The sequence below is a fragment of the Mastomys coucha genome, unplaced genomic scaffold (genome assembly GCF_008632895.1).
Source record: "Mastomys coucha isolate ucsf_1 unplaced genomic scaffold, UCSF_Mcou_1 pScaffold22, whole genome shotgun sequence".
Lineage (NCBI taxonomy): Eukaryota > Metazoa > Chordata > Mammalia > Rodentia > Muridae > Mastomys > Mastomys coucha.
In genome coordinates, this window is record NW_022196905.1 from 27,607,797 (window position 1) to 27,632,474 (window position 24,678).

Consider the following 24,678-nt stretch of genomic DNA (forward strand, 5'->3'; position numbering starts at 1 on the left):
CCCCCCCCCAGCAACTACAGAAGACCACGGGAGCCAAGACATACCTTCTCATGCTACCTTCTGGTATTGAAACATTAGGTGTCTCTGGAATGGCCTTCTCTTGCCATCATCCAAAGGCAGCTTGAGCATAGGAGACCTCAAAGCCCTCCCTGACACTGCTACACTTCCAACAAGACCACGCCTCCTAAGAGTGCCACTCCCGTGGGCCAAGCATTCTAACGCATGAGTCCACAGGGGCCAACCCTATTCAAACCAGCACAGGAGGTAATAACAGAGCCTGCTGTATGTGATGAAGACAAAGATCATCCCTGGCATACAGTTCACGTGATTTTATAGTCAAATACCTTCAAGGGAGCTATCCTGGTGTACTGTGTATACGTCTCTATCTCTGCTCAGTGATTATTTTTTTTAAAAAAATATTTTATTACGGAAAATATATATTCACACAGAACTGCAAAGCTGTGTAATGAATCCCAGGCTTTCATTTCGTTCTGCTGCCTCCTTCTTTTTTTCCTGGAGGATGTTAAAACAAATTCCAGGTTAGAAACTATTTTCCACTCATCAGTACATTAATATTCACCTCTTTTATTTTTACATTTGTGTGTGTGTGTGTGCATGTGTGTGTGTGTTAGGGATTTATTGCTGTGAACAGACACCATGACCAAGGCAACTCTTATAAAGGCAATATTTAACTGGGGCTGGCTTACAGGTTCAGAGGTTCAGTCCGTTATCACCAAGGCAGGAACATGGTAGCTTCCAGACAGACAGGGTGCTGGAGAAGGAGCTGAGAGCTCTACATCTTGATCCAACTGCAGCCAGGAGAGACTGTCTCACAGGCAGCTAGGAGGAGGGTCTCAAAGCCCATCCCCACCGTGACACACTTCCTCCAACAAGGCCACACCTACTCCAACAAGGCCACACCTACTAATAGTGCCACTCCCTGAGGCAAGCATACTCAAACCATCACAGTGTGTGTGTGTGTGTGTGTGTGTGTGTGTGTACATCAAATTTATATTGTCAGGCTTAATGGTAAGAAACCTTATGTGCTGAGCCATCTCTCCAGCCCTGGTGCCCTGGTTCAAGCCTTTTGCTTTCTTACTTTTGGAGGTATAGAGAAAACTCTGGGAAGAACACTGTCTCAGAGTTTTCCCAGGTAGAAGAAACTAGCTGTGTTGTGTGTGTGTAGGATGCTCTTCTCTGGCATCATTCCAGTGATGCCACCCACACTCTGACATGGCTCCAGTCTTCACTCCTCCCACCACCTCCACATTCTCTTTACAGTGCCACAGGCTACCCTCCTGTCCACCACCTGCTGTTGTGGAGCACAGCAGAGCCATTGTCTATGATGCCCTTTATCCTGTGGGTGGGCTTCCTGGGTTCTGCAGTCACTCAATACCTATTATATGACCAGTGGACTGAGCAGTCTGCAGACATCAACACAAATACCAGGTCATCTTATTTGGCCCATGTGCCTTTAACCACCCTGTTATTCAGGGCATGACAGGGCCACAAGCCCTCTCCAGGACCTTAGCCCTTCCCATGGGCTGACGGGAATGGGGTCAATTATTTAGATTCCCCAGGAAGGCAGGCCAAACACTGATCCTATTTGCATTGTCTTGTCGGTAGACAGGTCAGTGTGTGTCTCTTGAACTGCTTCCACAGAATTCTCATCAACCTTCCTAGGTGAGCCTGGGTGTCTCTGCCCACTCCCGCCTTCCCCACTCACTGCTCTCTTTTCAGAGCTTTCTTTTAGGCCCACCCAGCAGCATGTCCCATAAGGGAAGGGAGGCAGATGTGGCATCTAGCAGGGTCTCTACTACTCAGTGTTCTCATGGATTTTGAAGACTCCATAGCATCTTGTGACTTTGTGAGTATGATCTCACAATTATCACCATTTGGCTGGAGCACTGAGCCCATCTGCTCAGGCTTAAACACACCACAATGGCACCTCTCTGATCTTCTTTTCAATTCTGAGCTTGTGGTGCGATACACCCTACTGATATCCTGGGGCTGATCATTCCATCCCTAGTGTCTCCTGCGTCTGAGCTTAAGGTTTACCAATGCCACTGCTGATGGCATGAGGCCTGGTGTTCTTTGTGTGTCTTGGGCTGGTTCCTGGGGACAAATTCCAGTAAAGTCTCCAGGCAGTCTTATGTCCCTTGCTCTAAAGTTCCTCTGGTGTTACCCTTCTAGGAACTTTAGAAAACCACCTCCCCTTCCTCCCTTCCTTCCTTCCTTTTTTCCTTCCTCCCTTCCTTCCTTCCTTTTTTCCTTCCTTCCTTCCTTCTTTCCTTCCTTCCTTCCTTCCTCCCTTCCTCTTTTCCCTCCTCCCCTCCTCTTCTTCCTCCTCCTTCTTCTTTGTCTTCTTCTTCTTCTTCTTCTTCTTCTTCTTCTTCTTCTTCTTCTTCTTCTTCTTCTTCTTCTTCTTCTTCTTCTCCTCCTCCTTCTTCTTCTTCTCCTTCTCTCTCTCTCTCTCTCTCTCTCTCTCTCTCTCTGTCTCTCTCTCTCTCTCTGTCTCTCCCCCTATCTCTCTTTCTCCCTTTCTGTCTGTCTGTTTTTGTTTTTTTGTTTTTTTTAATTTCAGACCAGGTCTTACTCTAACCCACTATGTAGCCCAGACTATCCTCAAACTCATGGCAGTCCTCCTGTCTCACTTCCTAAATGCTTAAAAAAAGCTTTTAACCAAGGTTTCTCTAATCTCCATGACAACCTCCAGACCGGTGACCCTGCAGTCTTGGTTTGTGTTCAAGAATTTTCAGTGACAATAAGGTACTTAGTTGGTGGGAGGTGGGTCTGGCATCTGACTCTGGAACCATCGGGGGTAATGTCTCAGTCAGAAGACTAGTCCACCAAGGTCTGCTTGAAGCAAGGACAAGTTCTTCACATCCGAGCTGATGGAACAGGGCTAGGAGGATATCCCCGGAGTGCCACCTAGCCTGGCGTAATATGCTAGAGTGACTATGGAATCTACTGGGGTAGGAGGAAGACTGGGGAGTCCTGACACATGAGCAAGGCCCTGGCAGATCAAAGTGAGCCCTCGAGGCAGCTGCAGTTTGCATCTGGGATGTCTACATCCCATGTGTTGAACTTAGTTCCCTGGAGTGGGACCTGTGAGAAACAGGGTCTCTCAGGAGTCCTTACGTCATGGAGAAGCATCCATAAAGACCACCTTTCCTCTTTTATGCCAGCCATGAGGCAGGTGGCTTTGGTCATCCTTCCCATGAGGCTCTTCTCATCTTGGGCCCTAAACAGTAGGTCTGCAGGACCATGCACTGAAGCATTCAAAACTGAGACAAAACAGACCTTTCCTCTCTATAAGTTGGTTGTCTCTGATGTTTGGCCACAAAGACAGCTAATGCTGGGGGGATATTCGAGGTTAGGGTGCCTGAGCTAAGGTTCATGGCCAGCAAAACTGTTTCTCAATAGGAAAGAACAAAGCAAAGATCCCTGTAGTCATGACTGATTGGGTGCTGCTCTCAACAGACTGCCATGTCTGCTGTCTTTGTTTGGTGGAGTCTAGAATGAGTGAGCACTGCTTTCATGCTGCTCTGCCTGAGGTGCCTGAATTCTCAGCACAGGTTCCAAGAAGGTGTCCCCTCAGCACCTGCTCCTACTCTGCAGTCATGGCATCACTTCAGGTTCCTGTGAGTATGCTGTGACATCACTGCAAATGTGCCATGACATCCCTGCAGGTTCCTGTGAATGTGCCATGACATCACTGTGAATGTGCCATGACATCACTGTGAATATGCCATGACATCACTGTGAATATGCCATGACATCACTGCAGGTTCCTATGAGTATGCTGTAACATCACTGTAGGTTCCTGTGAATGCATCATGACATCACTGCAGGTTCCTGTGAATGTGTCATGACATCACTGTGAGTGTGTCATGACATCACTGTGAATGTGCCATGACATCACTGCAGGTTCCTGTGAATGTGCCATGACATCACTGTGAATGTGTCATGACATCACTGCAGGTTCTTGTGCATGTGTCATGACATCACTGTGAATGTGCCATGACATCCCTGCAGGTTCCTGTGAATGTGTGACCCCTACTTTGTACACACCCACAAGCACCTCCACTTCAAGGTCTCTAGGGATGGTGGGAGGACGCCCTCTGACATTTTTCAGGAACACAACCTTTATTTGAATGCAAAGGGATCAGCGACACACAAGGGCCAAGTTTCCAGAACTGCCCCTCTTGGTTTGCTCCTCCTGTGGTCACCCCCGTGTGAGTGCAAGAGTGGTGTGAAGGTTGACTCCTTGGCCCCCAGGAGCGAGTGCAGTGGCAGCAGATCTGAGGTATCTGATAGCAGTGTGGTTGTGGGACTCACAGGCTTAGAGCATCCTCTCATCTGTTCCTGGCATGTCTGCTCTCTGTATCAAAGGCAGCCTCCCTCCCACCTCAGTAATAAATTACAAGGGAATTGTTGCAGATCAAGCCCACCAGCCTCAGGAGTCACACAGTGGGAGAGTCAGTCTGTGTCTTACCTGCCACTGAGGGCCTCTGGGTCAAGACCTTCTGTCAGCCCAGGATTGGTGGGAAATGGTGCAAAACTGCCTGCATGGGCCTCCTGGAGACACCTTGTGGCCCAGATCTGAGTCCGAGGCTTGAGGGACCCTAAGGGCTGGCTACTGGAGACTGAGTTTAGACGCAGTTATCTGGGGCACACTCGGCCTCTTCTTCAAGCTCGGGACAGGGAGTCCCATTGTTAGCAGGCTGAACACGGACGTAGCGAGTTCTGCTCTTGGCTCCCAACTTTCCACATGGTCCTCCACACAGTCCCCAGGACGACCACAGGGAAACTTCGCAGTCCAGCGGTGTCTCTGGAACTGGGCAAAGCACAGGGGAGTCTTACTCTGTAAGATGCTTAGAAAAGGCGGAAGGGACCACCCCCACCTGTGCATTCATCCTAGGAAACAACCCTGCTCCAAAGTCTGAGAGAGATGCTTGCTTTTCTCAGGAACACAGAACAAGACACATGAGAGGTATTACTGATACAGACTCAAATGACAGCCAAATGCCTGGTTGGAATGAGCTTCAGGGGGACTTGTTGAAGCATGAACCTTGGGAGCTGTGGAGGAGGTGCGGCAACCATAGGGACCTCCCTAAGGGGAGGTGGCTCTCAGGCCACCATGACCTTCATAACTGACATTACTGAAGCCCTACAAATGCCAGGAAATGCTTTGGATTGTGGGATATTTACTCCTCATTGAGGTTCAAACATTTTCAATAGAGTTCCTTTGGATTAAGTCTCCTCTGTTTCCATAATGTTCACAAATTTAAAAATAAGCGGTTTGGAGTTATAGTTAAATGACCTGATGATTTCCATTTTCTAGATAAAAATGCAAATATCCCTATACTCACACATGCTAAACCAGCCAGCCAGCCACAGGAGAGCAGTCACCTACAGGAGGCCAGGAGCCTAGTCCCTACCCTTGCACACACGGGAGGCCAGTCTAGCAGCAGCCAGACTAGCAGCTCCCTGGGAAGGAGTCCATTTTTTATGAGTCCTGCCCCATGCTGATGCAATCAATGCATGAGTCCCCCCCAAAACAACTTGGATGTTGGAAGCATTCAGAAAGAGACATAAGGAGGTTGGAGATGTCGGACACAGTACCTGAAGTATTCTAGGAGATGTGGTAGGCCACTCCCGAAAGAGCCCCCTCCACAAAAGAAAGGGTGGGACAGGGTCCACAAAGACCCTTTAGAAAGATGAACAGACCCAATCTTTGCCCAGAACCTTGCCCAAGAGTGAGGGTTCCAGGCAGCCAGCCTAGAGGAGACAGCCTAGAGGAGACATCTGAGTCCCCATCTTTCAGATGAGTCGCTCCCAGCTTCCGGACAATGAGGTAGCAGTAGCAGCTGGGGCATGGCTTGAGCTGTAAATGCTTGGGCAGCCCTAGTCTGCAGAGAGAGAGAGAGTCCCAGTTGGGGCTTATAGACTCTGCATATCCCTGCGAGAAGCAGATCTAGGATACGCTGGCTGTGTGTGATCAAAAGTGAGAGAGCTGCAGGCATGGGCCCGGTGGGAACTTCCCAGATAGCACTGACCATGGTCGAGGTCCATGGCCTCTGCTCTTGGGGGCCAAGAGTAGCAAGAGAAGCTCATGTGGGCCATACCAGCTATTCTGTCCCTACTCCACTAACAGGCTGGCAGTTGTGAGGACATGAGGGAACAAGGGAGAATACATCAGGGGGGCAGATGTAAGAAGCCCCAACTACAGGCAATGGCTTTTCAGGGCAGGGAACACCTTGGGACAATGAACCATGTTGTATACCCCAGATGTACTGGGTATGGAAAGACTCCACTGGCTTCTATGCCATCCAGTAATACTATGGGTAGAATTCTGGAAAGTTCTTTGTCTGGAGACAAAGATGACCCCAGCTGCACACGTTCCCACCTTTTCCTCCCCACTCAGTGTTTATAGGACTGATCATCTAGAACGGGGGTGGGAGAGGCACACATCAAATGCCTGTGCCACACAGCCCAGCAATCTCATCCTCCTGCCTGACTCCGACCTTGCCAATGAGTCAGGACAAAGATCTTCCTAAGTGGCTAGGACAATGACTGCTGAGCCTCCTTCAGTTCCTTCCAATTGTAGAAATGGCTCTGAAACTTGGTGGGTCTTGGTTGATTCTAGCTCCTTAGGAAAATGAGGTATGGCTGTCTGAAGAGGTTCTTGCCCATCCTGGGTTCTGTCAACCAATGGGAGCCACACTCTACCCTTCTAGGATTAAGGACTATGGAAACAGCCTCAAATAGTCCATTCATTCTGTGTGCCCTCATGCAAGGGCTGCTGAGCATCTTGACTGGCTGGAGGCTGCAGTGAAAGAACTATGATTCCACCCTCAATGCTCAGCTCCCTCAGCTCTAGCTGATGCCCCTGAGGGACTAACACTCAAGACACCTATTAACAGACTCTCAAATTGTTCATGCAAAGGTAAGAACTCTGGATTGGCTATGGCTCCCCAGTACTGGGGAACTTGTTCTGGCCATGGCCAGGTAGGGCCCAAGGCCCCATGGGAAGGTCATGAGTGTGATGTTTCCACCAATGCCCTCTACTTGGCCAGTGGGGGCACAATTGGGGCCTAACTTGGTGAATTTACACATCGGTCTCCATCGGCTGTGGCATGCAGGTCACTGGTGCCTCTTACCTATATCTGGGGTCCTTTTCCCTTGTTCATGGTGTTTCAACAGCAGATATTATCAAAGTTTTATCTACAGTATTTGGTTTTTTTTTTGTTTTTGTTTTTGTTTTGTTTTTGTTTTTGTTTTTGTTTTTGTTTTTGTTTTTGTTTTTTTTTTTTTTTTTTTTTTTGTATTTTTGAGACAGGGTTTCTCTGTGTTGCCCTGGCTGTCCTGGAACTCACTCTGTAGACCAGGCTGGCCTCGAACTCAGAAATCCGCCTGCCTCTGCCTCCCAAGTGCTGGGATTAAAGGCGTGCGCCACCACCGCCCGGCTATCTACAGTATTTGAACCTATCAAATCCCAAACCTTTAAAAATTAGTACCATATCCTAAAGAGTGATGAGAATTCCCCTTTAAAATTACTCAGGTTCAAGTTTCCTGTGACTTTAGAAGCCTGAGAAATTCTGTAGACTCTCAGGGATTGCATTAAAGACAGGGCTGGCACAGAGGGAACTCACATGCTGTCCCTCATACAGGATATGCTTTAGGACCTAGCAGTGGCCTTAGATGACATACACAGGATCCAGGGCACAAATTCAGCTTGGATTCTTTCCCCAGTTCAGATAGTAGTAGACATGAAGTAGGAACATAGGAGTTTTGGCACACTTTCCCAGCCTGTGCTAACATCCTCCTTCTGCTAGCCTGTCCACCCTGGGGTTACAGATGGGAAACATGGAAATTACCTGAGAGACTGTCAACGATCTCATTGCCTCTGCTGGCCAAGTCCAGGGAAGGTGGGGCAAAGGCTCTGGGACTCTGCCGTAGCCGCAAGAAGGTCACTTTGGCAATGGGAGGCAAGGACTTGAGGCGTGGGTAGTAGAATGAGTTTGCTGGGTGGCTGGGCGATGAGGCTGTGATCTGGGTGAAGGAAGAGGAGAGCAGGAGCTGCACGGGGCTTGGGAAGCCCACGTTCGAGCGTGTGTTTGGCCTCCTGAGTCAGTACCCAGCATCCAGCGGGACAGTGCCAGCAAAGACTCCCAACTTGGGTCTCATCAGAGTGACTCTCAAGCCCAGCATAGCTGAAGGTGCCCACATAGCCTCTCCACAAGACTAAGGAGTCCCTCCTGTCTCCCAGAGGCACCACTGCAGCTCAGCTGAGACGCTTGTCTATAGAACTCCTGCTTAAGTACCAGGCAGGCCTACACATGCCAACTCACTGGAAGGGAAGGACTGTGAAAGGCCCTTTTATCTTCTTGTTCTTCTCTCTACAGGACTGCCAGATCCCAGGCATTCCACTGTTAACCTGAAGGCACCAGAAGTGGGACTATTCTCTAAAGAGTATCCACAGGCTAGAGTGCCCAGAAGTCCACCTGGGGCATGCCAAAGCCTTTGCCCTGTCCTTCAGAGTAAACAACATCCTCACAACTAGGCCAGCCACCCTCTTTGTCCCACCCTAACTCAGAGACAAGAGCTGCCTGTGCAGTGGGGAGTGGCTGCAGCCTATGAGGAGGGGCAAGGGCCGCAGACCACTTACCTCAGTCACGGTGTCTTGTGGGATGGTTGCAAAGTTAGGGGAGGAGAAGGTGAAACCACTGTCAGTCCCTGCATCATGCGGGTAAAGATCGAGGACCACCTGCTCCTTCCAGCGGCCTCCCTCACACAGGTTCAGACTGTCGATGCCCACAAACCAGTCGGGGCTGGGGACAATGCGTACCACGAAGGACACCTGGATGGGACCAGAAGACTTAGCAGCTGCAGCAATCAGGACATACCCTCTCTTGGGCTAGCCACGACTTACCAGCGAGTGCCTAGGGTGCACCTCTAATTCTGCAGAAGTCTGCCCGGTACCGCTAGGGACAGCAGGGGCTGAGAATACCGTGTGCACACTCTGGAGCTTCTCTCCTGCAGCTTCGATCTCCTTCATCAGTGCCCAGGCCTCACCCCGCTCAGCAAAGTCCCTCAGCCCATTGCTGACGTACTCATTCTTCCGCCACATGCTGTAGTCAGAGCTGTGAGCTGCCCCTGTGCAAAGGCCTGACTGCGTGAGTAGCCAGCGGGATGGGTAGCAGCGAGGCTATAGACTTTAATCCCACTCGGCTGTCCCCAGGGGACACCATGTTCCTCCCCTCCCACCCCCAAATATCAGCTCCCTGGCTGAATGGTAAGGAACCACATCCATTCCTAACAGAGACCACAACATCCTTTACACTTATGTTACTAAGACACCTGGCTGGGCGACTGATGTCCCCAACCTCCCCCACAGCCACTCTGCCCTCCAACAGCCACTAGTGGGTATTTAGCAAGTGTCTTTTGTGTTGGAAGTTTCTTAGATGAGAATAACTTGTACTGTGTGCTGTGAAGCCAGCAGGTACTTCTTCCTGTCCTGTAGCCTCCTGGATGAGGCAGAAGGAGAAAAGGTGCCCTTACCCAGCAGAGAGGACCACTGTGCAGGGGGCCGGAACAGAGGATACTGCTTGGGAAATGCTGTCTGGCTCCACTTGCCAATGAAGGTGATGCTGTATCTAGCCAGAGGCCGGGCTGTACAGACAGATTCTCCCCCCAGCGGCTGGCCTGTGGTGGAGCCTAGCATGGCCAGGAGGAAGACCCAAAGAGCTCTGCCCAGAGAAAGACTCACGTTTTCCATCACCTACAGCAGAGGGAGAGAAGTGTTGGCACCTTTAGTCCCAGGGCCACTGCCCACTGAGCCCGAGAAAAGAACAGAATGAGCTCCCACATTGGTGAGATGCCTGCAAGCATAATACTTGGTCCTCAGAATGTCCTGCAAGAATTTCCCAGATGCCACCCAGAGAAAAGAAAAGAAGCAGGCTACAGGGTGTGTGGTCAGTTTCACTGCTTGTCTATAAGAACCTCAGTGTAACTTACAGACTTCAGCCCCCAGGACCATAGCCCAGTGGACAAAAAAACTTCAATGGGCTTACAACTATCCCTGCTGGCTACAGCTGACAGGAGCCACTCGACGTTGTGCCTCCACCACTGTGAAGTGCGCCTGTCTTGTACACTTCATGGACTAGCTGCGTATGGGACTAGGTTAGCAAAGTTGAGGTTGTGCCCAGCCCCCAGGGTAGTCTCTGCAGTGTTACAGATTTCTGGTCCAGGAGTCCCAGGCCCTCCTGGGATGAGAACACCGCACTCACCTGGCAAGAGCGTCAGGGGCAGGCTGCGGGGCTGTCAGCTGCAGGACTGGTCCCAGAGCTCCAAGGATCCTATGTATGCCCAAGGTTAGTGCCCTCTGGCCAGCAGATAGGCCCCTGCTCTTCCTGTCTTCTGCCTTAGTGCCTGGTCCCAGAAAGTGTTAGAAGAGGCGTGAGACAAGGAAGTCAGAAGCTTTTCTGCTTCAGGGGCTGCTCTGCTCAACCTTCTCACAAGTCCTGACTGCTGTGACCTGCTCCAGGCTGAGCTCACTCTCCGCCCCCTCGGGCTAACTGCTGCCCTGCCGCACCCCTTCCTTTGTCTTTCCCTCTCCCTTCCCTCTCTCCGCCCTCCTCCCTCCTCTAACAAGCTCTCTCGGGGTGGTGCTGCAAGGGGCTCTGTGTTCAGAGATAGGAGTCTGGGGCCAGAGACCACACTGGTGCCCTGTCTGAACTTTGCCACAGATGTGGCTGGGATGTGGCCCACATTCTCCACTTGACAAGTGTGTACGTGTATATGTTGGGGTACCGAGGAGCCCCAGATCTACCAGCTCAGTTGTAATAGGTTCTGGGTTTCAGCCAGCCGGACACCTCTTTCTCATAGGGGTCTGAGCTATACAACTGTAAGGACCCACTTAGCCAGCCAAAGGAAATCAGCTCAGGGGGGCCCAAGCTGCTTGTTGGTGTACTTCCTTCCTCCCAGCTTCCAGGTCACCGTGCCTCCTTTGGACTGCGTAGTAGATTCTGATGCTTGCTGCAGCTCCGTGTCAGGGAAATACTTTCAAAACTACCAAGGAATCCTAGGAACTAAGTAGAAAGACGAGTGGAGACATCATACTCAGCCTCTGCTGGGTCCCCCACATACCAAAATATCCAGAGAGCTGTTCCAAGACACATTCTGGGGTTTGGATCAAGTTAATGTTTCACTGTCAGACAGACAGTGAGAGAGAATAAATAGAATCTACGAGGCTCGAATGCAAACAAAAGCAAATGACTTCACCCTCATTTCAAATAAATAGGCAGCCACAGAGCAGCAAGTGTGCACATAGCATTTAGGCACCAGGCCCAGAGGCCAAAGGCAGGCTGCCCCAGAACTTCTCAAGTTGCTGGTGAAAGTCACCCAGAAGCCTAAAGCTCCTGGCTGAGTGGCTTCTAGCTATCCACATGTAACTCACTTAAAATAAGCAAGCTAGCATATGTTAACAGAGGTTGCTCAATGGCTTAAGCTAAGCACCTATAGGTCACACACTGAGTAGCAATGTGGCATGGCTTGTCAGCAGTACATATTCTCACCCTGTCTGGCCAGAGAGAAGATGGCTGGACTGCTGTATCAGCTCATCCAACTGACGCAGAATGAAACCATGAAGACTACTAAGCCTGAGTAGACATTAGAACAAGGACTTTCTTCCCCTTTTCAGATAAAGGTGCCCTAAGGCAGCTTGGAAAATCCCACTGTCCTTCCGACAGACAACAGACACGGAGAGATGCTCTTATGAAATGGACTTGACCTTGTGGACCCTGAAGGATCTTTACCGCTCCACATGAACACCAACCTTTCACTCGAAGGCCTTCTTTTCCCCTAACTTTCCTTGTGTTCTGGGACTAGCTATGGACCATGCTTGTCACAGGATCCAGGTTTCTCACATCCGACAAGAGTTCCAGAGCTGCGGGAACCAGGATGCTCACAGTGTTACTGGAGAAGGGCTGTGCAGACCAGGACACTCACTGTGTTTCTGGAGAGGGGACAAAGGGGCCAGCGCTGATGGTGCTGTGTGTGCAGTCCTTAGAGCAGTCACAGATCTGCACCAAGAGCTAGGGAGGCTGGTCTCCACCTACCAGAGCTTAGGCTCCTAGGAAGATACTAAATGACTCTTGCCCAGCCAGTAGTCACTGTGGGCAACTTCAGTTCAGCTCCTGCCCTATGCCCAGCGGAGACCCTACGGCTCATTCCACTCCACAGGACAAGATACTAGTGAACAGCCCACAGCCCAGGGCAGCAGGAAGCTTCTCTCTCAGCCTCAAGCCCATGAAGTCTTTGTGACTTGGGTATCCACTGATTTGGCAATGAGAACGAGGCAAAGCCAGTCACCTCTAAGCAGAGTTGCTGCTGCCAAGCCAGGGCTGCCAGAGGAGGACTGGGCAGGAGGACAGCCAGACAAGAAGCTCCTTTAGTGGTGGCAATGTCCCCTAAAAAGGAAAATCCCTGAGAATGTTTATGGACATGATGGGACCTGGGGAGGACTTGGCCATGGTGGAACAATGGTTCTTTCAGGGATTATACCCCTCCTTAGGTGTGGCATAGGCCCCTAGGCCTGACCTGGGCAGAGACATGCTCCCAAGCCACATCTGCTGACTCAAGCTTGGGATCCCCACCCATAGAATGGCTGTCTCCTGCGGTGCTCACAGGCATGCCTGGCTGCCAGGTGCCCCAGCTGTGAATTGAAAACTCACCCTCAGATACCATACATGCCAGCTCCCACCAACTCACACTCCGCTGCTCACTGGCTCCAGCCTGGCTCCGTGATGTGTGCTCTCTATACAAATGCTTTCTAGATGCTGGGTCCACCCTTGGGCAGTATTCCCAGTATAGGGCCACCAGACTGGCCCTCTCGTGAGCTCCCCCTCCCCCTTTCTACCAGCACTAGGTCTTTGCTTGCAGTCCCTCTACCTAAAGAAAGCTCTTCCAAGCTGGCTTTAGGTCTCAGGGAAAGCTCTGCTGCCATCTCAGCCCAGAAGAGCATCCGCTTGCCCACACTAGCCTTTCAGCCCACTTCATGGCTTCACTTCCCATCTCCTGCAGAGAGGAAAATCCATCCCAGCCCTGTAAGCAGCTTGAGTTTTTGCTGCAGGATGTTACATGCTCACAGAGGCGTGAGTAGGCTGAGGGCAGACTCTGGACTAGGCTTCTGGGCACAGCTTCTAGAGCTATGCAGTTAGCAAGGCTGCAAAGTTGGCTGCCAGCCCAACCAGCTCAGGAACTCATCCCACGGGGCATTGCTGCCTTCCTCCCTCCTCCTTTCCCTCCCTCCTTTCCTGTCTCCCATGTCACTATTCTGGGTCAGATTTCAAATAGCACCTCTGACTCAGGGCCTGAACTATATCCAGTGAGCAAGTCCCGGGTTCAACTTTGTGGCCTTGCCTTCTTAGAAAACACCTAGGAAGAGAGCACCGTGGCTATGCAACCCCAGAGGGAGCACCGAACATATGTCCTCCCAAGTCAGCACAGCATGCCTATACATGCCTTGTATAGGAGACCAGGCCATGCTCAGTACGTGACAGATCAGACAGCCAATGCTATGTGGCTCTAAGGCAGACTGTCCGCTTTTACGGTGCAATGGTTGGCCTCCTTTAAATGTGAATTTGGGGCAATGAAATGACTGCTAAGGCCTAGTGACCTACATCCCATCCCTAAACCCATGTGAAGGTGAAAAGAGAGAAGCATTCCACAAAATTCTCCTCATGAGATTCCCCCACAGTAGAAAATAAAAGTGGGCCTGGCCATCTCCAGTAACACTTGCCATAGTGTTTCTTCACATATGACGTAAGATTCCAGGACTTCAGCAAAAATGGGTGAGTAAGAACTCTCGAGAACACTCTCCATCAAGGCAACAAGGAAACAGACAAACGTAATTGGACAGGTCCAGGATGTGGTGTGTTTAAAGATGACAGGACCACGCATCCCTTATGGTTAAGGGGAAGGCTTTTGTTGTAGATGAGAGAGAGAGAGAGAGAGAGAGAGAGAGAGAGAGATGAGAGAAGGGGGGATGTGAGGGAAGGAAGAGGAGAAGGAGGGAGGGAGGGAGGAAAGGAGAGGGGGGAAACAGTGAGAAATAGCAGGGCTATAAGGAAGATGGGTAGCAGGGGGGCGGGGGAAGCCTGTGAGCTGAAGGACATTCAGGGTACGGCAGAAGGCAGCCTGCTAGCATGGACTTTGAAAATGTGTCCAAGGGAGCCTGGAAGCCAGCATGTGCTTTGGGTATGCAGAGAGATGCCACGAGTAGCCCTGTGTCCCTTCTGCCAAAGGTGAGGGAAATTACTCCCCTGGGTAGATGGGAATCAGTTTCACAAGCTCCGGAGGAATGCTGGCTTTTATCTAGGCGCCAGCCCATGCTGAACTCATTTCTGGATATTTGGACTGCCTTTTCGGAGTTTGGGAAGTGGTGTTTACTTTGGATTTGACACTTAGTAGACCAAGGTAGGTGGATCTCTGTGAGTTCTAGGTCAGCCTGTTCTACATACCTAGCTCCATGCTAGCCAAAACTACATAGTGAGACTGTTTCACAAAATTAAAAAAAGGAAGAAATGTCTGGACAGGGTTTGGGGTACTCTGGAAATTAACCAAAGACATGCAACAGTAAATGGGAAGTTATTTTGTTGAAAAAAAAATTAGGGAAGGTGGCAAACCTTTAACTACCTCAGATCCAAACTTTCCCTGCATTGAATTGATAGTGAAACTAGTCTGGAAGCCAAGGCCTAGGACAGCATGGGGCTGGAGCCCTCTCCAAGCGTCATTTCCAGAACGTAGTCTTTATGTCCACTCTCTGGTAGCTCCCTAGAAGACCCCACTTGGGAAGCTGTCTTTAGATTGCTTCATTCTAAGCCTTTCCCCAGAGGTTTTTGTTGGAAACAACTACAGGTAATGCTTAAAGCTGTTATCCAAGGAATGGCTAGAGACTGAGGCCAAAATACCTAGAGTGAAAAGTTCAGAGGTGGGAAGTACACAGGGAACTTATTCCTAAGAGCCTAGAAGGCCATATATTCCAAGAGCTCACGAAATGCCAATGCTCAGGCAAGGCCTGACAAGGCCCTGATGCACCTCTGACTGACCTTGAGGCTCTTTGTAAGCAGGAAGTGGGGGGCCGATGCCCTTATTAAGTGCCTGGCTGAGTGTTTATATCAGGTCCCAACATACAGAGAACCCCACAGCAGGAAGATTATCTGATTCCAGGCATCTTCAGTCTTGTAATTCACTGACCACTGAGTTAACCAGGAAAACACTTTATGGCCATGCATGGCAAAGAACACAAATATTTCAAACTTAAGTTGGAAAAGTCACTAAAGAAACCTCAATGAACAGCAGCCCCTGAAGAGGGGAAGGATCTGATTTCCAGAGCTGTCAAATTATACTCTCTAAACTGTTCAGGTGCCAACAAAAACGTACAAAACATGCAAGAGCAGAAGGAAACACGACCCATACACAGAGAGTAAGAAAGCAGCTACAGAAACCTATTGAGGAATCACAGGCCTTGGAGACACTGGCTAAAGACTTTACCAGTCACAAGCATGCCCAGAGAGGAAGAGCCAGGCACGGGCAGCACACACATCCAATCCCAGTTCTTGGGAGGCAGAGACAGGATTAGCACAAATCCCAAGCCAGGCTCTTCTGCATAACAAACTGGAGTAAGTAACATGATCCTGCCACAAACGGGCTGCATCCCTCAGAGGAAGCCATGTCTGATAAAGTGTGAGAGTGGTGCTTCACCGAGGAGTGAGTGAGTGGTAAAAATTACAGGACAACATAAGCCTTGAAGTTGAAAGATGTGATAACCAACTCATATTTTTCATTACAGGAGCTCCACAGGAGAACTGGGAAGACAGAATTACAAGTCCATAAAAGGAATAGGTTAACTGAGATTATCCAGTCTGGGAAAGAAAACAGGATAATGGAAACTAAACAAACACTAGAGACTTGCAGGGAACCATCAAACACAAACAATTGCTTAACTGAAGTCCCAAGGGGAGAAGAGGAGATGCAGAGTGTCTGTGTAGAAATCACAGCTCTTGTCTTAAGGGAATAGCCAAGTTTATTCTGGAGTCATTTTGAATGACCGTGGCCCCAGAAACACAGATTTTAGATTACCCCAAATTCCATGTTCCAATGTGGGAGTAGTTTCATGGAGTTTTTAATACTTTTTACAGAACAAAAATAATCATGAGTCAAGGCAACTTTAAAAGACATTGGTGGGTATACCACAGAGGTAGGTACAAGACAGGGAAACTGTATCATACACAGACCCAAGATGGCATCTGATGGCATTGTCTAATTCCCCATGGAAGCCAGTGTCCTGATAGGTTAAAGCTTCTAGGAGATTCTCAGTAATTGTCACAAGCTGTTAGTTCTAAGTTAATAGCTTCGGAGAAGTTTTTATTTATTATCGTGGGGTATTCGTTCAGAAACAGAGTGTGACAAGGCATGGCTGTTCCAGAAGGCTAAAACTAGCCCAAGATTAAAGCAATTAGCCTGTGAGCCTACCAAATCCCAACCTCTCCACAGCAGTGAGATTCCAGTTGGCCCATCAGTCTCTGCAGACACAGGCTACTACTTCCAGCTTTCTTGTTCAGAGCCAGACACGGTTTCTTTTCAGGAATTTTCATTCACAAGAGAAAAATTATGTGAAAAAAGTAACAGCTGAAACTTTCCAAAGCAGATGACAAAAGGTAATGTATAACATCGAAGAGGTGCAACTGATTCTAGGTATGGAACACGAAAAAAGACCATCACTGTCACAGCTAACCATTCACGAGCCAAAGAGTCCCGGATCGGCAAGAGAAAACCAATCCATCAGAGGCGAGGGTTACTCTGTTAGATTTAATACTTCACCCTCACCAGAAACCATGTAAGAGAATAGGGGTGGGATGCTGAACAAAGGAACAACATCAACAATAAAAAAGCCAATAGCTCTAGAAAAAGCTGTCATTCCACAATAACCCAAACCAGAATTTCTCATTAGGAAAGCTACCCCAAGAAAAAAACTAAAGGGAATTGTTTAGACCAAAAAGGAAGGTAGAGCCAGCCAAAGCCATGTGAACAAAGAAATAGCAGCAAAAGAGGCAAGTAAGGCGCCCTAGGGGGAGGTGCAGAGAGTGGGCAGGACCTGACTCCAATGTGGGTAACAGTTTTTACTGGAGAGTCTGGCTGGTGTAACTACGTTGGAACAGTGAAGTCTATTGAAGGTATGAACTTCCAGGAGAGGCTCAAACATGAATCGCAGTTGCTTTCCATACGAGCAGTTGCCCATTCCCCACCACCAGGCAAGTAGGTATGTGTTCCTGGTGTAGTTTGCAAACAACCTGCAAGAGCTAGGTGGCCACAAAGACTCTGTCTTCCAGAGATCTGTAATCTGTACTCAGATATCTAACCAAGGCTGTGATCACAGATATTCATAGAGATAGACGGCTGATCATTGTTCTGCTATAATTGTTACGATTTGAGTATAAAATTCCTTCCAGAGGCTCTGTGTTGGAAAACTTGGGAGCTGTGTAAGAGGTTATGGAACATTTAGGGTATGGGTCCTCACCCTGAGGTGGGTTGCTGGGGCATACCTTGAAGGTTGTGGTCTGGGGCTCTGCTGTCCATTGGATGAGGTGCCTTGACCGCACCCTCCGACTCTACGACTCTACTGAAGCATTTCTGCCACGCCTTCCCCACCATGATCAACTGCTCTGCCCTGAAAGCGGAAGCCAAGATAAACTTGCCTTGTCTGTGTCAGGCAATTTAGTCAGAGCAGCATGAATTCGCTAATCTACCCTGCCATTTCAGCTGCTAACTTCCAGGAGCTTTAAAGAACTGAGGCCTTCTTCTTCCCATTCCATTCATCGTTCCTTTTTGTCTTTCAGAAGCTCAGACATGAACTATTAGGTTATTCCCGGGGAACCGCATCTGTGAGGAAAGTTTAAGCATGATAGCTCTGAGGGGAATGATACCCTGGCAGTCAGGAGCCAAGGAATACCACACAGTCACACAACAAACCTCACTCAAGTGATTTATTGGGGAGAACACAGGAGGGTGGCCACTTCTGCTCGGGTGAGAAGCAGCAAAGAACTGATCAAGAGGCAGGTTTTATCTAGGGTTTCTTGGGTGTGGGGTTTTCCGGGGTGGAGATTTCCAGGGTGGGGATTGGTCGGATTTCAAATCCCAGAAGTGAGCTCAGACTTTTTACCCTACAGATACCAGATACTGTACAGACTGGGAAAGGTGCAGGCCCTGAAAAGGTCCGAGCAGACAAGTTCACACGTCAAGCTGGTCCTTGGCCCAGAAACAACCTATGACAAATGAGCTGGAACAGATCAGTGACAAAAATGGCTGACCTTGGGGAGAAGGTGATCATCGGAGTCCTGGCAGTATCAGACTCAAGTTTCCAATTTTAACAACAACAACAAAATCGCAATGCCTACCAAAACCAGGAAAGTGTTGTACACTTCAGGGGGAAAATAAATAGAAGCGGTCAATAAAAAGACCTGCAGATGAACTGGCCATACAAAAACTCTACAGCAACTGCCCTGGGAAGTCCAGAGAACTAAAATGAGATGAAGAGAAAGCCAGCAACATGATGGGAGAATGAAATGGAAGGTCTAGACCAAGCAGCAGAACACACATTCACTCACAACATATATGTAAGAACACAATGCCGATGAAAAAATATTAAGCTTAACCTAAGGGTGGGCAATTATCCCCTCAGAGTATATGATGTAACACACTCTGCTGGTGGAGACTGGTTTCCCAGTCCGGGGTCTTTGCAGAACCCATATTTGGCCAATAAAAACATATGATCCACAATGCTACCCACCACCTATCAGGACTGGGTTTTCAACTGCAGCACCAGGGTCTTTTGACCTGAGCTAAGCTGGCAACTCAAGTAGCCTTTCTAAGATCATCAGGGTAGGAAAACGTACAACAGACCCTCAGTAACTGCAGGACGTGAGGATGGGGAGGCTGGATGGCTCATGCAAGATGTCTGTGGATTATGTAAAATGCCTGTGGATTATGTAAAATGCCTGTGGACTATGTAAAATGTCTGTGGATTATGTAAAATGTCTGTGGATTATGTAAAATGTCTATAGACTATATAAAATGTCTGTGGATTATGTAAAATGCCTGTGGATTATGTAAAATGCCTGTGGATTATGTAAAATGCCTGTGGATTATGTAAAATGCCTGTGGATTATGTAAAATATATGTGGACTATGTAAAATGTCTGTGGATTATGTAAAATGTCTGTGAATTTCGGAAGGATGGACAGTGTCCCCCACACATGCCTCCATTCTCAATATTACTCTTTTGACAAAAATAATTGATAGAAGTGATATCTTTCCATGTTGTACTGGATGTTATTAACAGTTCCTTTTAAGTTCCCCCCTTAGCTGCTCAAGACCAAATGGTTCTTACTTGGAATGGACAACCCTTCAGAGATCCTGCCCCTTCTATAAAATGGTCGGTTACATCACGGTAACCCTGAGTGCCTTGCAGATCTGTAAGAACATCTGGAAGGACGGTAAAGATGGTAGTGAAGGCGTATGAGCAAAAGCATCTTGCATGAACAGAAAGGCAAGCATATGAGTCGTAAGGCTGTTAGGTAAAAATCTCAGTAATAGACATCAGTTGCCTCTCTTTGAACTGTTGGTCAGGGGCCTCACAAACTGGAAAGACTATCGCCACTGCTCTTGGTTGTACACCAGAACTAGATGATAAAGATCCGATTGCTGGAGACACCAAGACAATTCAATTGCACGACATGAAAAAAATCTGAGCCTAAACTGAAAGCTCCCTCCTTATTGCTTACCTTTCATAGTGCCAGGCAGGGCTATGAAGGCTGCTGGGGAGAACTCTCACCAACTGTCCTGATCAGCTATGCTCCTTGTGTGGTACCAAGATGCCAGGTGAGAAGCGCCCACTGGCGCAGTGATGGCACTACTGCCTTCCCATCAGACTTAAGGTCTGCTCCGAATGGGGGAACCTCACAACTGAAGCTGTAAGCCAGGACAAAAGCCGGAACCTGGGAAGTTCTTAGGCCACAGGAGGAAGTAGTTGTTATTGCTTTGCTGAATGGATGTGATTTGTATTACACAAAACCATACAAAATATTAGAGCCAGTGAGTTCAGCAAGGTTGCAAATACAAGGTCGATATTAAAAAGTCAGCTGTATTTCTGTATACCAACAATGGACAGCACGAAAACAAAATTATGAAAACCTATTTACATCAAAAAGAATAGTATACTTAAAAGTGAATTTAAGCAAGAAAGTACAAACTTTTATACAAAAACAAAAAGAAAAACAAAAAGCTACAAACTGTCATTAGACGAAATTTGAGAAGACCTAACAAATAGAAAGATACCTCCTTTCACCAAATTATTATTAAAATAACAATGCTCCTCACAGTGATCTACAGATTAAATACTATTCCTGAGAAGATTTCAACTACCTGGGCATTCCTATAATCTCAGCATTTAAGAGGACAAAGTCAAGGATCACAAGTTCAAAGCTAGCCTGAGCTACATACAAGACCATATTTGGAGGAGGTGGGGGCAGCTTTTTCTTTTTCTTTCTTTCTTCCTTCCTTCCATCCTTTCTTTTTCAGAGAATGTAAAAACTGCTGCTAACATTTGCAGTCCTTCCAGAGAGACATGTGGATAAAACTCTAATTGTCAGAAGAGCTGAAGTCATTCTACCCATAAATGAAGCAAGGTCTCTGTAGACCCTGCTCTGTGGCCTTGATGCTCAGAGACATCTCCTAAGTCCTCAGTGTTTAGGTTCACCAATTCAGCACAGGTGATATGAGGCAGCCACATTGGGGTCTACCTCTAAAGGAGCCTGCCCCCCAAGTCCCAGGGGAGGAAGCAGGGATACTCAGCAGGGGAAGAGAGAAGAACCAATTGTTCTTCTATCCCTGAGACCTGTCAAGGCCCTCCAGAGGCAGGGTGAGGGGCACATGAGAACCACAATGCATGCCCTCCCCAGCTCCTTGGGTTTGTCTCTGCCTAGCCCCTTCCCTAGCCCAGAGAAGCCTGGAGGCCCAGGGAAGGGCACTCCCTTGCTAAGGAACCACTTCCCAGCCTGGAAACTCTGAGCTGCTGCATCTGGCCTCCCACCTCCGCCTGACTCCCACCACTCTGGCTCCAGCCACACTGGTGTCCTACTTTCCACCCTGCACAGTGGAAATATGGGTCAGCATAATGCTCACCAGGCTTGGGGCCAAAGCCGGAGGAAGGAAAAACACCAGGCCAACTGCCTGGCAAAGCCCCAGCCCTACATCAGGCTCCTGCCCACACTCCGGCTCAGGATTCAGGACTGTGGGGAGGATGCCCCCAACTCCTGCTTAGCTGGCAGGCAGAGCCCGGAACATAGTACAGCTCAAGCCTATTCTATGGGCCATCTCCTAGGCTTTAAGGTCTTACATTCGTCTTCTGGCTGCTTACTCCTGATAAAGCCCAGGAACAGGGCTGATGATGTGCAAATCACACTAAGGCACTTTCTCTCCCTAGAAGCAACCGGACCAGCTGCTGGCCCCTTGAAGGCTCCTGACAGCACAGGCCTGGATGATCGGGTTGTCTCTTGCTCCAAGATATTGGGAAGGCCCACATCTACCTTTCAGCTTTCGGCTAGGGGCCCTCAACTCTCCATAGCCCTCTGCCGCTTAGAGTGATGGAAGCCTCACATCCAAGCTCTAGACTCCACTCACTTCCTTAATGGAGAAGGACTGCATCCTGGTCCCAGGTTAGTCCTGAAGCAGTGCCAGAGACGGGGCCTTCATTTGTCCAGAATGGAAAGAGCTGTCTAGACTGATGCCTGAGGCAAAGGGGACAAAGCTTTGACCTGGGTCAAACCCAGGGTGTTCCCTGCAGCTGCTACGCCTCTGCTTTGTGCAGCATCTGGCTCCCCTTCCTTCTAGGAATTCTCAAAAGATGTTTGCTTGACTTTATTTTTATTGAGACAGGGTCTCTCACTGTGTAGCTTTCGCCAGCCTGGAACTCACAGAGATCATCCACCTGCCTCTTCCTCTCAGGTGTTGGGATTAAAGGTGCGTGCCACCATACCTGGAAAAGGATGTTTGGAAGGGTGTAAATGATACAGTTTACTCCTAATGATTCAGAGAAAGAGCTTCTCACCACCCAATAGCACCTGGCAGAGAATGTGTGGCATGGTACCCGACCGACGACCAACGCTGCCTGCTCTGCCACTCCAGCTTCTGCAGAGCCTGGTGGAGGCTGGAGGGGCAGCTCTGCTGTCAAGCTGCTTCCACTCTGCTTGCCAGTCTCACAGGGCAGCTACAGAAAGGATGAACTTCCCTTTGCCCCCACTCCGGCATTCCAACCCTGGCCCCTAAGGAACCACAGCCACTAGAGGATGCCTCTCAACTCTACCCACCTCCTTCCCCAGGTGAACCATTAAGTACACCCATCAGGGTAGTCAGCACGCATTGGGAAAGGGGCAGTTTCGTTTTGTTTTGTTTCTAAGCCCTTCCTCAGTGCACTTTCTCAGAGGTCAGAGAGATGAGGAAATTTCAGCTTCCTTCACATATGGCTGTGCGTCCCCAAGAAGGTGGCTTTGCCTCTCAGGGCTTTGCTTTCCCCATCTGGGAGCACAGGGCACTGTATATTTCTAATGCTCCACCAGGACTTTTCACCTCTTCCATTACATTGTGAAGGCACCCATTGAGAAAATGTACAGAGGTGGTATGGCCATTTCCCCACTGAGAAACCCTGGGAATCCACATAAAGATGAGGGATGAGGAAGTGACCCTGGGGAGCCTGGGCCATTACTAAGAATACCATACTCCCCCTCCCAGGCCTTCCAGGGGATAGGGGGAATGCTCGCACTTGCCAACAGAGTGAGCTGCAATCTCAGAACTTCCTTGCAGACAGTGGCATGTCATCTAGGGATCAGGCATCCCACACCAGCCCAGAAATGTCATCAGTAAGCACAGAGAGGATCTCTAGCACATGTTATCCATATGCCTGATCCAGCAAAAACAGAAGAGCAGCCAGCCCAGCAGTCACAAGCCAGAGAGGGCAAGAAGCCAGAGAGGACAAGCAGAGCAAGGATCTAAGCATGGCCGCCAGTGAGCCGTGCTGACGTGAATGCCGACCCTAACAGGAGTCGCCATGACACCTTGCAGGGTCAGCAGGGGCTGGAGTGCCAAGGGCGAGGTGGCAACCGAGAGACAGACAGAAAGACAGCCTGTGTATAACACAGCCTGTGTATAACACATTCTCGCAGAGGAGACAAGTCTACACGTACAGGATTAGTGAACTAAAAACGGTTTGATTTAAATGATCTTATAACCCAGAAAAATTTAAAATAACGAAAACTATCCCCAACCCTAACCACGTGGAAATGATGTAGCACACTTGGAGTAACCATTTGTTTAAAGCAGGAGTTCCAGTCTGGACATGTGGAGCCCCGAGAAAGTCATAGAAATGGACAAGAGGAGCCCAGCACTGGATTTTCCGCAGTGGATTCAGAGAAAAGATGCTGTATCCACACTAAGAAAATAAATCGCACTGGGTGTGGAGGAACACCTTTATCCCAGCACTGAAGAGACAGAGGCAGATGGATCTCTACATAGTGAACTCCATCACGGAAAACAGAGGATTGTGAGGGGAAAAAGAAAGCCATGAGATAGAGAACAAGAGGCTACGTGATTCTTCCCAAAGTCAGTTGTCTGCACCAGAAAGCCCAGTGCAGGATGACCATCGATATTCAGTGCTAAATGTTGACGTTTAGGTGCACAAACAATCAGGGACAAGACAGGAGTCATGAAGAGGGAAGACTCCAGAAGGGGTCACCAAGTCAGAACTTGAAAACATGAAGCTTTTAGGAAGCCCTCGGCACACAGGTGATCCTCAGTGGATTCAAATACCAGAGTTACTGAATGAGAAAAACACAATTAGAGGAATACAAGAAGCTGGAAAGGCGCTTAGAAGTGGTCAGTCCTAGGAAGCACAGGAGAAGCAGAGATGCTCACGCTGGCCCGCATCTGACTCAGACCTGGAAGGAGTCAGCCTGGAATCACACCAGCCCTTCCAATGCATGAAAAGATGGAAAATCTGCAACTCAACTCATGAATCCAGTGTCACTTAATACAGAAACCCTCCATGGAGAAAAACGGAAAACCAGACAGGCATCACTTCTAAATGAAGATGCAAAACAACCAAACTAAAAACAGTAACTTGTGTAGCATCTCACAGGAGACCTTGTCAACCAGGGCAGGCCCTGCAATCCACTCAGATCACTTCACTAAAAATAATCTCAGGATCCTCGGAGAGACAAGACAAAGTTAAGTTTGAACATGTGTCCATTATTATTAACAACAAAATTAACAATGTCAACAACAAACCCTAGAGGTTCCTATCATGGTTTACGTATGAAATGTCCCTCACAGGTGCATGTGTTAAGGGTTGGCCTGCAGCTCATGCTCCAGAATTTTAAGAAGCTGGATTCTGCTGGAGGAAGTGGGTCACTGGGATGTGCCTTGCCCAGGACCCTTCCCGAACCCCTCCCTCTTTCCCAACTGCTGTGAGATGCGAGGCTCTATCCTGTCGGAGCCTATGCCCACAGTTAAGTCCAGACAAACCTGGACTTAAACCCCTTCGAGTATGAGTCAAAATAAA

General features: G+C 48.9%; 1 protein-coding gene across 1 annotated transcript; it reads right to left on the reverse strand.

Annotated features, from left to right (window-relative positions):
• Positions 1-4,125: 4,125 nt before the first annotated feature.
• Positions 4,126-11,118, reverse strand: Spon2 (spondin 2). Its single transcript, XM_031338675.1, has 7 exons — positions 11,005-11,118; positions 10,296-10,437; positions 9,568-9,787; positions 8,939-9,162; positions 8,675-8,866; positions 7,884-8,058; positions 4,126-4,840 (listed from the first exon to the last, which is right to left on the reverse strand). Exons 3-7 carry the CDS (start codon positions 9,782-9,784, stop codon positions 4,656-4,658), a joined length of 993 nt encoding a protein of 330 aa, XP_031194535.1. The 5' UTR covers positions 9,785-9,787; positions 10,296-10,437; positions 11,005-11,118; the 3' UTR covers positions 4,126-4,655.
• Between the last annotated feature and the right edge of the window lie 13,560 nt (positions 11,119-24,678).